The sequence below is a fragment of the Xyrauchen texanus genome, chromosome 4 (assembly GCF_025860055.1).
Source record: "Xyrauchen texanus isolate HMW12.3.18 chromosome 4, RBS_HiC_50CHRs, whole genome shotgun sequence".
NCBI classification, from domain to species: Eukaryota; Metazoa; Chordata; class Actinopteri; order Cypriniformes; family Catostomidae; genus Xyrauchen; species Xyrauchen texanus.
This window is the reverse complement of record NC_068279.1, coordinates 15,047,836-15,061,833: the sequence shown is the minus strand read 5'-3', so window position 1 is coordinate 15,061,833 and position 13,998 is coordinate 15,047,836. Positions and strand designations below refer to the sequence as shown.

General features: G+C 40.9%; 1 protein-coding gene across 1 annotated transcript in view; it reads right to left on the bottom strand.

Annotated features, from left to right (window-relative positions):
• Positions 1 to 7,853, bottom strand: part of LOC127638739 (glutamate receptor 3-like) — a 79,037-nt gene extending 71,184 nt beyond the window's left edge. Inside the window, exons 1-2 of the mRNA XM_052120439.1 lie at positions 7,560 to 7,853; positions 7,147 to 7,305 (exon numbers count right to left, since the gene is read on the bottom strand). Of these exons, the coding sequence (XP_051976399.1) occupies positions 7,147 to 7,305; positions 7,560 to 7,647 (247 nt within the window). The 5' untranslated portion in view covers positions 7,648 to 7,853. The remainder of the gene's footprint in view (positions 1 to 7,146; positions 7,306 to 7,559) is intronic.
• Between the last annotated feature and the right edge of the window lie 6,145 nt (positions 7,854 to 13,998).

Here is a 13,998-nt window from a genome sequence, read left to right as displayed (position 1 = left end):
CAGGTGTGTTGCTGATAAATCTCCGAACAAGAGATAGTATATCCAGCCTGTCCAGAATGTCACTATGTATGTGCATTAACGCCAGATGTGTCAACCTCTTCTGGCTTGTGGTACTTCGGGTCCAGGTTTTCAGTCGTCTGAGTGCTGAGAATGATCTTTCTGATGGAGCAGCTGACACAGGTAGACATAAACAAAGCTCAACGAATGCCTCAACTTCTTTAAATAGCTCTCTAGTTTGGGGATGCAATGATGAAATGAATTCAGCTATCTCTTTCACTGCAGTGAATCGTCTCTCCTTAGTTAGGCCACCCAGTAGAGTTAGTTGCATTTGTAGGCGTGATCGATCAAACCGTTCCTGGAGTTGCATTTCTTCATTTAGTCCAGACAGGTTTTGGTTTGCAGCTTCGATAAGTCGTTTCTCTTTGTGCAGCCACTTTCATTCCATTTTGATCAAATCTTCTTTTAAGCTCAGTTTGGATTAAGTCTACTGCTTCAAAGAACTGACGTCGCCACTGTGCTTCTCCAGATTTGCACACCAGAGCCTCTGGTTCTGAAGTGTTGCGGATGCGAGCTGGGGTTTTGATCAATCTGGAGAGATTTGGCATTTTCAAATTGTTGCATCTTGCAGCGGTGTTAACCTTCTCCATCAGCTCTTTGAAAGAGTCATCCCCGAAGTCTCTGCATTTGTTGCTGGAGGACTGTGACACACTCGAGGGCTGCGCGTGCAGTTGATTTTTCACTCTGCAGACTTCGGGCCACTGCCTCAGAAGGCTCAAAAATTGCCTGGCTGCACACTAATCCAAAATATGTCCTTGCTTGTTTAGCTTGAGTGCACAATCCGGATATCTTAGACCGAATCTCAGCCCTAACTGACTTGTCTTGCTCCAGAGTCTTTAGGGTCTCCAGTAGTGTAGCATATGCAGAGGTGACTCTTGAAATCGCAGTGCTGCGGATGCACCATCGAGTTGGGCAAAGCCCCAGAAGATTGCACACCACATCTTCACAGCCAAAAAGAGACCTGAACAACTGCTTACGTTTGGCTGATTCTGAAATGACCACAGACACTCCCTGAACAAAATTCAACGAGTCTCACTTCCCTTGCTACCTCTTGCAGAACGAGGTCCAAAGCATGGTTACTGCAATGCACATATAGGGACCCTGGACACTCTGCTTTTAGCTTTGCCTGAACACCATTTATACGGCCAGACATGTTGGACGCACCATCAAAACAATATCCTGCCAAACGTTCCAGAGGTACGTTTAAACGGATAAATATGTCTTTGATGCATGAAAACAATGTTTCTGCCGATGAGTCACTAGCGTTATAAAATCCAAGAAAGACGTTTTGTGCCCTTAAATCATCTGAATCCACAAACTGCAAACAACATGAAAATTGCTCGCTCGCGCTGATATCGGTTGTTCCATCTGCTGTGAGTCCAAAGAAAGAACAATGGCTAGTTTGAGACATGATTTCACGTTGTATGGCATGAGCAAACATCCCGAGAATTTCGTTTTGAATTGTATCGGACATCCAATTGTCTCTCCGTAACATCCATTCTCTTTCTTTCGGGAGCGCGTGTGTCCTCTCCAGCATTAACTGCCAGAGTACTCCATCTCAGTGAGCGTGCCCTCTGAGTGGCAACCCTTCGCGGCCCAGGAGCTTGATTGAGCGGAAAAAAAGCTCCAGCACAGCCTTACCCGTAGCCTGGTCTCGAGCGGCAATATCCGAGATCACAGCGTTGATTGGTGTTAATTTTAAGGATTCCAAAGCACGCACTGAATCCGAGTGCAATTCGGATAACTCATGTTGAGCAAATTTATCACGAGCTTTCTTCCAGTTACTATATCCAACACCAGCCTTTACAAAGGAGCTTTGATTGTCGTTGTGGAGGCGCAGTAATCCTTTATCCATGGCTTTAGCACATATAAAACAAATCACAGAGTCAGATTCTCTAATGTAATGCAGCCATCTCCATTTGTCAAACCATCCACATTGAAATGAACGCTCGAACGTTTCCCCACCAAATCTCCTGCCTGGAAATTTCATCCTGGGTTGGTAGGGCTTGTCATCTTCCCTGGCAGCCATCCGATCATGTGTCCCGACCTCAGCAGAGTCCATAACGTCCAGCTCACAAACCTCGCTGCTCGCGGATGCTGATATAGGCCTAACGAGGCTTTGAACTGAGTTCGTGTCAGTGTCAGCCTTTGGCGCGGGTTCAGTCGTCGTTTCATCGTCGTTGTTGTTGACATCCTTTGTTTGAGAATTTTTCCCATGACTACTATTTATTTTACTTTTCTTAACCATGGTGTTACTCGAAAAAAAGTCAGAAATACGTTTCTGCTGCTTATTGCTAGCCATGACCAAATTAGTATGACGTGACGGAAGCACTTCCTGTCTGAGGAGTAGGCGTATATCAACGATTCACGAAATATTAAAATAATAAATCATTAGTTTATATCTTACTGCCCATAATTTTTATCCCATACACAGTATGTTATGTATATTTTACATTTTTTCCTCACGTTTTTAAGTTTTAGTATTGTATTAAATTCTATTTCAGCTCCACTACCATTGGTGAGCTGATGCTATGACGAGGGGGGCTGCAGCCCCCGCAGCACCCCCCTTCCCGCGCTACTGCCTCTAACATCAGTCTACAAAATCCCATATTGATCGGGCTCTAGTTTAAACCAATGATAATCTAACCAAAGAGTGAAGTAAGCATAAACCATTTCAGTAATACAATTCTCTCCCACAGTTGTGCCGTCACTTTCACAACATTGTGAAAAGAAGATTTTGTTACAGCTGTGCCCTAACCCTAATAAATTTTCTTTCAAAAGTTAGTGAACTTGTTTACCAAGTCAACATACACTCACCTAAAGGATTATTAGGAACACCATACTAATACTGTGTTTGACCCCCTTTCGCCTTCAGAACTGCCTTAATTCTACATGGCATTGATTCAACAAGGTGCTGAACGCATTCTTTAGAAATGTTGGCCCATATTGATAGGATAGCATCTTGCAGTTGATGGAGATTTGTGGGATGCACATCCAGGGCACGAAGCTCCCGTTCCACCACATCCCAAAGATGCTCTATTGGGTTGAGATCTGGTGACTGTGGGGGCCATTTTAGTACAGTGAACTCATTGTCATGTTCAAGAAACCAATTTGAAATGATTTGAGCTTTGTGACATGGTCCATTATCCTGCTGGAAGTAGCCATCAGAGGATGGGTACATGGTGGCCATAAAGGGATGGACATGGTCAGAAACAATGCTCAGGTAGGCCGTGGCATTTAAACGATGCCCAATTGGCACTAAGGGGCCTAAAGTGTGCCAAGAAAACATCCCCCACACCATTACACCACCACCACCAGCCTGCACAGTGGTAACAAGGCATGATGGATCCATGTTCTCATTCTGTTTACGCCAAATTCTGACTCTACCATCTGAATGTCTCAACAGAAATCGAGACTCATCAGACCAGGCAACATTTTTCCAGTCTTCAACTGTCCAGTTTTGGTGAGCTCTTGCAAATTGTAGCCTCTTTTTCCTATTTGTAGTGGAGATGAGTGGTATCCGGTGGGGTCTTCTGCTGTTGTAGCCCATCCGCCTCAAGGTTGTGCGTGTTGTGGCTTCACAAATGCTTTGCTGCATACCTCGGTTGTAACGAGTGGTTATTTCAGGCAAAGTTGCTCTTCTATCAGCTTGAATCAGTCGACCCATTCTCCTCTGACCTCTAGCATCAACAAGGCATTTTCAGCCCACAGGACTGCCGCATACTGGATGTTTTTCCTTTTCACACCATTCTTTGTAAACCCTAGAAATGGTTGTGCGTGAAAATCCCAGTAACTGAGCAGATTGTGAAATACTCAGATCGGCCTGTCTGGCACCAACAACCATGCCACGCTCAAAATTGCTTAAATCACCTTTCTTTCCCATTCTGACATTCAGTTTGGAGTTCAGGAGTTTGTCTTGACCAGGACCACACCCCTAAATGCATTGAAGCAACTGCCATGTGATTGGTTGATTAGATAATTGCATTAATGAGAAATTGAACAGGTGTTCCTAATAATCCTTTAGGTGAGTGTACGTGTCATTGAAGAGCATGCTTGAGATACAATAAAATATATGACAAGTGATGTTTGATGTAAATACACTGCTGGGCATTGTTCGAAGACAAATAAAAATAAATATTGAGAGTTATTGAGAGTGTAAACACAAGACTTTCTAGAAATCCACAGTGCCAAAAGTGCCTAAAGTTGAGGAAACACCCATATAATGCACTTAATAAAACTATGCTATTGCTCTTCAAAACCTACATGCAGTAACTAAGCCAACAATGAAACTGAGAAAAACAGATCCAAAGTTTTTAATTGACCATCAAAATGTGGATTATACTGTAAAATAGTCCCACTTTTTTCTCAAAATCTGAGTATATTTGAGCCAAATCCGTCTGTCATCACACAGATCATAGCCGAAATTCAATTTCGGTTATAACTCAATTCTGACAAAATGTAGTTACTGCATTTAGCCTTTGCAGGGCAGTATAGCCCTATACCAAGGCATGTTTTGTGTGGGAAAGCCTATGTGTGTGTGTGTGTGTGTGTGTGTGTGTGTGTGTGTGAGCGTGTATTTATCACTTTGTGGGGACCAAATGCCCCCATAAGGATAGTAAAACCCGAAATGTTTGACCTTGTGGGGACATTTTGTCGGTCCCCATGAGGAAAACAGCTTATATGTGTGTGTGTGTGTGTGTGTGTGTGTGTGTGTGTGTCTGCACGTGCGTGCGCATGTGTGTGTGTGTGTGTGTGTGTGTGTGTGTGTGTGTGTGTGTGTGTGTGCGTGTGCTTGTTTGAACACCCCTGTCCTGTTCTCTTTCTTTATTGATCATGCCACAGTGAAAAGCTGCCCTCACCAAGACAAAAAACAAATAATCACTGCATCCAAGAGAGAGAGAGTTGTCCTTCCACTCTACTTTTTCCATTAAAAGTATTTTTTTCTGTAATATTGTATTATCTCATTCTTCCTCTTTCTTTCTCTCATTCAGGAAATTACAGGACATCTCCTTATCTCTCTGTTTTTCTCTCCTTCACTTGTTCTTCTATCTGAGCAAGCAGGGGACATCTGCTTACTGCCTTTCTGCCCTTCTATTCATCTGTCTCTCTAATGCTCCAGGAAGCAATGAAGAGAGAGAGAGAGAGAGAGAGAGAGAGAGACAGAGTAAGAGTAAGAGTGAGCAAAATATAACCTGTTTAAACACAATCTGACCCCTGGAGTTTTCTCTCCACTAACCAGATTGCCTCATTTAAACAGCAGGTTCACTGCATACGCAACCTATCAAAACCTTTTTTATGAGAGTAATGTGAGTAAATACAACTCAAAAACCTGACTAATACAAGCACTGCATGCATGAGTGTGTGTGCTGTGATTCAAAGACTTCTGAGCACTTTGTCCTTCCTGTTATGTTATTCCTGGATATGCTCTGATGGCTTTTAGAGCATCTCCACTGAGTTTATTCATCAAACTTTAAAATCACCTTCAGAGCTTGAGAGGTTGTGTGTATGTGTCTTCGATCTGAATGTCTTTTCATTTAGATTTGTAAAAGCCCAACTGCTTTTTGTTACTTTCGAAAATTGCTTTGGTTTTTCTTTTCTCCAAGGAAATAATGGTACCTTTTTAGGTCTTCTTAGAGTGGATCTTTGTTTTAATGCACTTTATTGACTGATGATATATTCAAAATTGTCAGTTATTAATGGGAAATATAAATTTGGCATACATTTTTTAGGGGATGCACCCCACATCAACCGCACAAACCACTTCATAAATACAATTATAATGGAGGTGCATGTTTAGACTTTTTAATACCACAATTCATTTTTCAACAGAGCATATTGTATTTGGGGTTACACCTGTCTATATGTTAGCTTTTAGCACATCTTCATAGGGTTCATTCATTAAACTTTAAAATCACCTTTAGCGTTTGGGAGGTTGCATGCATGTTCCTTCAGTCTAAAAGTTTATTTAGATATTTAATAGCCTGCTGGGGTCAACCAAAATGCCTGGAGCAGTGTGTGTGTGTGTGTGTGTGTGTGTGTGTGTGTGTGTGTGTGTGTGTGTGTGTGTGTGTGTGTGTGTGTGTGTGTGTGTGTGTGTGTGTGTGTGTGTGTGTGTGTGTGTGTGCAGTTGTGTTAATGCAGTGAAGAAAGATCAATGACTGCAGCAATAAATCCATGATAAGCCAGGAAACCAAAAGCTCACAAACACTGCCTCTCACACACACGCTCAGATGAGCAGCCAGGCCAGTCAGAGACACAAAGTGGTAATGACAGCAGCTGTAAACAGGCATTTTATAATGATGGTAAAGCTCTCTCCCTCTCACATACACAGAGAGAGAGAGAGAGAGAGCAGGACACTAAACCCTTGCACTGGTTTGGGCATGTGTGCAAATGTCAGCCTGCACTCATCATCATATCTCTCTCTCTCTCTCTCTCTCTCTCTCTCTCTCTCTCTCTCTCTCTGTCTCTCTCTCTCTCCATGATAAAGACCTGAGGCTTCTACAGAGAAGAGTTTTTCACTTTTTATTTTCTCTATCCCTCTTCTTTGGCAACTTCTTGCACTCGAGGCCTTCTGTCACATCTATATTCCCTTTTCCTTCACCATCTCTTCTTTGAGATATTTTCAAATAAATTAAGGGAACTATCAAATTCATGGTGGTTCATGATAATTCAAATACATTTGAAGTGTGAGGAAGAGTAATATGCTCACAATGTAATTCAACAGAGTGCTGCTCATGTGTGCTTTTTAAGTGTGCAGGCCTTTTGCTTTTTTAACTATCAACTGAAAGGAAGTGGAAGTAAGAGAGAAAAAGAGGGAGAGAAAAAGCAAAATGACAGAAATTGAAGGAGGGAGGGGAAAGGTGAACTTTCAAACCTTTTATTCTCTGTGACTGTGAGCACTTACATTTCTAAAGAACAACAGGTTTAAACTTTGTGTAAATTCTTCATAACAACTGTGGGGCTCTTGCTGCTGTTTGTCCCATAAAGAACATTACAAACCATTTATAAACATGCTATAACACATTTAGAGAAGAACAGGTGCACTGTCTGTGTCCCTTCGAATTGCATGAGAAAAGAGAAAAGACTCACATGCGTGCGTAACAGAGAAGCTATTGGATGACTCCAGGTTGTCCACGTTATAATTCAGATGAAAGGGTTTCTCTGTGATGTTTTGATTGGTGTTGTAGAGCTGCACGGCGAAGCGGAACGCACTGTGTTCCTGGACCGTGGAGCGCATGAACAGACCACCTGAAAGCAAGATCCAATGAGTGAAGAATATTTAATTACATAATTTTAGACTTGTTAGAGAGAATGCTGTGAGCATTAGTGTCAATTACATGATTTCCACTATTAACCACTTAAGCTATAAACTTCTCATAGGACTAGCTAAAGTCAATGTGGATGATGCAGCAGGTAGATTCAGGCTGATAGCAGTATCCCAGTGCGTGTGCTTCGCAAATTTTAAATATATACTTCGCTCAATAAATAATAAAATCACTCACCGATATTGATCTGGTTTGGAAAGCCCGCCTGGGTTTGCAGCATCAGCCAAGGAAGGAGCAAGACGCTCGCATGCGCTCGCCGCAGCATTTTTACTCCGACCTCTAAAATTCGTCAGCTCACGTGCAACATCCAGACTCGGGCGCGAGGGCTCAACAAAATTCGCCAGATGTGTACCGACTCTCTCACGCGATGCCGGAGAGGTCAATTTGTGCTGCAGGAAGAACGCGAGGTGCTATATTGTGCAGAGTACGAGCAGACAACGGGGGCTTCTCAATTCAGGACAGCGCTGCAGATAAACCAATCGGACCGCGAGATACCGCTGATCAAACTTGATGTGACGTGAAATTACAACAGCACCCGCGTTCGCGCAAACGCACGCGCGCAACCCGCCACTGCGGACCCGTGTGTGCGTGGCATGCGCAGCCGCGGCGTTTTGTCCGCATACAGCTCAGACCCGCGCGTGGGAACCGTCCACGTCTCAACCCACAGAGGTAACACTGAGGAGGACCGTCGTTTCTGTACCCCGATATGCAGCCACAGGTCTCGTTGTTCCCGTGTTCATTCGCGATACGCCAAAACAACAGGGGCCGGTTGCACCAGCTGGCTTAAGTTAGAACTTAGCCTTGAGTTGTGTCGTAAATGGGCACTAAGTCACAATTTACGCACTAATAAATATTTGAGCGTTGCACCATTATGACTTAGGTCATAAACCTGCGTATAAACTATTTACGGAAGACTCCGACCAGAAGTAACGGATGGAATAAAAAAGGGTTAGGGTTAATTTTATGACATCAATGAGCACATGTTTGCGTATCATTTCGACATCCAGTATGATGTTGACATTTACGAGAGAGAGAAAAAAAAAATATTTTTAAGCGTCTCTTCAGCATGAAACTGATCTAATGGTGCCGTTTTGAACACATTATAAATATAGGCTATATGGGATATTAAAATGAATAAATGTCTATTTTTCCAGCCTGTTGAATTAGTATTTATTTATCACCCCTCATTTATTTTAGATACAGTCCCTATATATTGTTATTTACACAGGGAAAATATATTTATCAAATCTACTTTTATTATCGTATTTCAATTTGGATATAATTTATTACAGCTGTCAGTTACGTGAGCAAGATTTGAACATCAACAGTAACAAGATCAAACTGATGTTCACTGCTTTTTAACAATTCTGTCCACAAATTTTAAGGCTGCTTATTGGATAAATATATGTAAACATCATATTATGCGACTACGCATCACTTCACGGACCTACTAGTTAGGCTAAGTATTGACTTAAGAACAGGTGGTGCAACCAAATTAAGCACTGACATAGTTACAAACTAAATAGTAGTTTCTTAGAGTGAACTTTACGTCCTAACTTACGTCAGAACTTACGCACAGCTGGTGCAACACTGCCCAGAACAATATAAAGTTCACGTGCATCTGCCCACAGGTCTAGAGCCACGGCATCATAAGCCCCAATCGTGTCTTATACACACAGTGTGAAGATAGGCTTATGTATTTATTTATGTACCGGCTCGAAACTCTGATAGTCCGTGATGAAAATTGCTGAGTGTGCATTTCTAACAGAATATTAATATTTTATAGCGAAGAGAGGTGATCTCTGCACGTTGTGAACTTTAAGACACTGTGAAACAAACATGGCAAACGATCCAAGATTAGCTTTTTTCCCTCAAAATACATTAGGTGCATTTATCAAGCATCCCTATTTATTTATTCAGCCTTATGGTATGTGTTAATATTTTTTTATTTTGTCCTGAAATATACAGCAAGAGTCTTTCTGGGTTATAGAGATCTTGATTGCCAGCCTGTGTGTGCTTTCTAGAGCTCACTAAGGCTTTCTACAGTGCTGCACTTAACACAGGCACTTCTTTACAGCTCTGAATTAATTGACTCACATAATAAAAAGAACACATTCATTTAAAGTGTTCATTTATGTTAGTGTTTTTGTTTACTGAGAGTGATTGTTTCCTTACAGAATCTATATATTCATTTAGAAATATATTCAGAGAAAAGCACTCTACAGGCTTACAATTTCTACAATTTCAGCCTTTGCATCACCAAAGTCTCTGAGCTGCATAAGACTGACAAACAGCGACCCAGATTTTCTCATCTCCTTATTTCGTGTGTGTGTGTGTATGTGTTTGCATGTTTTTACTGACCATTCAAGCCATGTCAGTGTATGCCAAATTTATTACATCTCATGCATACAAACACATCTCTCTTTCTTTCTCTCTGATTTGATAGATAGATAGATAGATAGATAGATAGATAGATAGATAGATAGATAGATAGATAGATAGATAGATAGATAGATAGATAGATAGATAGATAGATAGATAGATAGATAGATAGATAGATAGATAGATAGATAGATAGATAGATAGATGATCATTTCAGCTTTGGTGTTACTAAAGAAATCGACTCTACATCGAGTTGCCTATATTTTTCTTTAAGTTAGCATACAACCCTCGCCACTGAAACATTGAAGTTGGCTACAGCTGGCTTTTCGAGCCTGAAACTGCATCAGAGACTGAACACAGCTGATCTAATGTCTTTTGAGTCCCCTACACTCCCACGACAGAGCAAAAGCACAAAAGTTATATTAGGAAAACAATATGGTGCCATCACAAGTTGCAAACTAGCTTTTCCACAAGGCCTGAAAAACTTGCTACTTATTCTGAAAGTACCAGAACTATTTTCTAGATTGATTTATAATGTTTTGCACTGCTACATTAGCACTGAATTCGACTCATTTAGTACATAACATTTTGACATTCTTTTGAAAAGAAACAAGCCATCTTAATAATAGTTAGAATTCTATTTCCCCATAAAATCCATTTCTGACCTTAATATATTAATTAAAACTCACACTTGCACACATTCAAAAAATCACTGCCAGCTAAAGCGATTGATGAAAGGAACTTACTAATGAATGCATTAGCACTCACGCATGTACACCAGAAGCCCAGGGGAATGCTCTGTCCTATATTCGGGCAAGTGGAAAGTTCATTCATTCTGCATAATAATTGAGAGCTGTGAAGAAATTCCCTTATACTGCAGGTTACATCCAAACACCTGTGAGCTCTTGCTGTCTCTGTCGCTGTACACATAACCCATTCAAGTTATGTGTACAGTGACCTCAAAATGTTTTGCACACTTGAGTCACACATAAATGTCAGAATACCTTTGCATAGACAGCAAAAAAAATCAAACCAAATGGCTTCTGCAAACAAATGACTGTAGACCTTTTTTCAGAACTAACTTTACTTTTCTCAGCCATTATGTCAATTACTTTTTAGAAAATCATAGGTATCAAAGTAATTTTTTGTGGTTGAATGAAGTCAGGTTCACACAAGTGTATATATATAAGTATACTGTATGTACTATACACAGTATACATACATATACACATGTATATATACATATATATATACATATATATATATATATATATATATATATATATATATATGTAACAGTGTTCAAATTACTGTTAAATTCATGCTAAGATTGGAACATCTCGCCATTGGTTGTTGCGGCAGCATATTTGCATGTATTTGCATAGGTTTCATAGTGTGGTGGTGCTACGTGATCCACAGCAGAGCCTCATATCTCTCGCTGTTGATGACTGAGCAACATTGAGCCACTGTATTTTACCAGCCTTTGGTTGTTTGTCCCAGGTCCAATAAAAGAGAAAGCCTTGAGTGACCATCCACCTGCTCTCAGAGTGATTTCTTACACACAGGCCCAGTCACACATATATATATATACACTCACCTAAAGGATTATTAGGAACACCATACTAATACTGTGTTTGACCCCCTTTCGCCTTCAGAACTGCCTTAATTCTACATGGCATTGATTCAACAAGGTGCTGAAAGCATTCTTTAGAAATGTTGGCCTATATTGATAGGATAGCATCTTGCAGTTGATGGAGATTTGTGGGATGCACATCCAGGGCACGAAGCTCCCGTTCCACCACATCCCAAAGATGCTCTACTGGGTTGAGATCTGGTGACTGTGGGGGCCATTTTAGTACAGTGAACTCATTGTCATGTTCAAGAAACCAATTTGAAATGATTCGAGCTTTATGACATGGTGCATTATCCTGCTGGAAGTAGCCATCAGAGGATGGGTACATGGTGGCCATAAAGGGATGGACATGGTCAGAAACAATGCTCAGGTAGGCCGTGGCATTTAAACGATACCCAATTGGCACTAAGGGGCCTAAAGTGTGCCAAGAAAACATCCCCACACCATTACACCACCACCACCAGCCTGCACAGTGGTAACAAGGCCTGATGGATCCATGTTCTCATTCTGTTTACGCCAAATTCTGACTCTACCATCTGAATGTCTCAACAGAAATCGAGACTCATCAGACCAGGCAACATTTTTCCAGTCTTCAACTGTCCAATTTTGGTGAGCTCTTGCAAATTGTAGCCTCTTTTTCCTACTTGTAGTGGAGATGAGTGGTACCCAGTGGGGTCTTCTGCTGTTGTAGCCCATCCGCCTCAAGGTTGTGCATGTTGTGGCTTCACAAATGCTTTGCTGCATACCTCGGTTGTAACGAGTGGTTATTTCAGGCAAAGTTGCTCTTCTATCAGCTTGAATCAGTCGGCCCATTCTCCTCTGACCTCTAGCATCAACAAGGCATTTTCACCCACAGGACTGCCGCATACTGGATGTTTTTCCCTTTTCACATCATTCTTTGTAAACCCTAGAAATGTTTGTGCGTGAAAATCCCAGTAACTGAGCAGATTGTGAAATACTCAGACCGGCCCGTCTGGCACCAACAACCATGCCATGCTCAAAATTGCTTAAATCACCTTTCTTTCCAATTCTGACATTCAGTTTGGAGTTCAGGAGATTGTCTTCACCAGGACCACACCCCTAAATGCATTGAAGCAACTGCCATGTGATTGGTTGATTAGATAATTGCATTAATGAGAAATTGAACAGGAGTTCCTAATAATCCTTTAGGTGAGTGTGTATGTATATATATATATATATATATATATATATATATATATATATATATATATATATATATATACACTGGTGGCCAAAAGTTTGGAATAATGTACAGATTTAGGTGGCATACTTTAAGTGGCATACAACTGATCACAAAGTATAATCGGGACATTACTGATGTAAAAAAACAGCACCATCTCTATATATAAATTTTTTTTTTTTTTTGCTAAAATCTAGACAGGCCCCATTTCCAGCAGCCATCACTCCAACATATTATCCTTGAGTAATCATGCTAAATTGATAATTTGTTAATAGAAAATCACTTGCTATTATATCAAACAAAGTTGAAAGCTATTTGGTTCATTAAATTAAGCTTAACATCATCTTTGAGTTTGTTTTGAGTTGCCACAGTATGCAATAGACTGGTAGGTCTTAAGGTCAATATTAAGTCAAAAATGGCAAAAAAGAAACAGCTTTCTATAGAAACTTGTCAATCAATCATTGTTTTGAGGAATGAAGGCTATACAAAGCTTGAAATTGCTCAGCCACGACCCCCTGTTTCACAGTGGTATAAATATGAGGTAACACACAGGCCAAATTTCCATAATCATCAATCACAGTGGGTTACACTAAAGAATAGTTCTGATGTGCAGCAAAAGGTTGTTGAGCTTCACAAAATGGGAAGTGGCTATATAAAAACCCAAAGCTTCCACATCAGGGTATTAATACACAAGTTCCAATCAACTGGAGATCTTAAGAATCGGCCTGGAAAAGGATGTATCTTATAGTCTCCAAGCATAGTGAGGAGGATTGTTCAAGTGGCCAAAGAATCTCCAAGGATCACAGCTGGACAATTGCAGAAAATAGTTGGGTCTTGGGGTCAGAATGTCTAAAAAAATATATCAGATATCAGCTACATTACCACAAGTTGTTTGGGAGGGTTTCAAGAAAACAAGCCTCTGCTATCAGCCAACAACAAACTCAAGAGTCTTCAGCTTGCCAGACACATCAGTGTGAAGTCTGGAACTTCAAATGCAACCAGGTTCTATGGTCAGATGAAACAAAAAGGAGCTTTTTGGCAGCAAACACCAGAGATGGGTTAAATGTGGTGCTGGATCTTAAATGTTGTGTGGCTGTTCTTCTGCCAGAGGTCCTGGACATCTTGTTCGGATTCATGGCATCACGGTCTCTATCAAATACCAACAGATAAAAAATCAAAACCTGGCTGCCTAGCTTACAATGGGCCCTGACTTGATCTTCCAGCAGGACAATGATTCAAAACAAACATCAAAATCAACACAAAAATGGTTCACTGACCACAAATCTATGTTCTCCCATTGCCATCCCAGTCCCCTGACCGGAACACCAATAGAACAATTGTGGGCTGAACTGAAGAGGAGAAACTGAATTTGAAGGATCTGTAGAGATTCTGTATAGAGG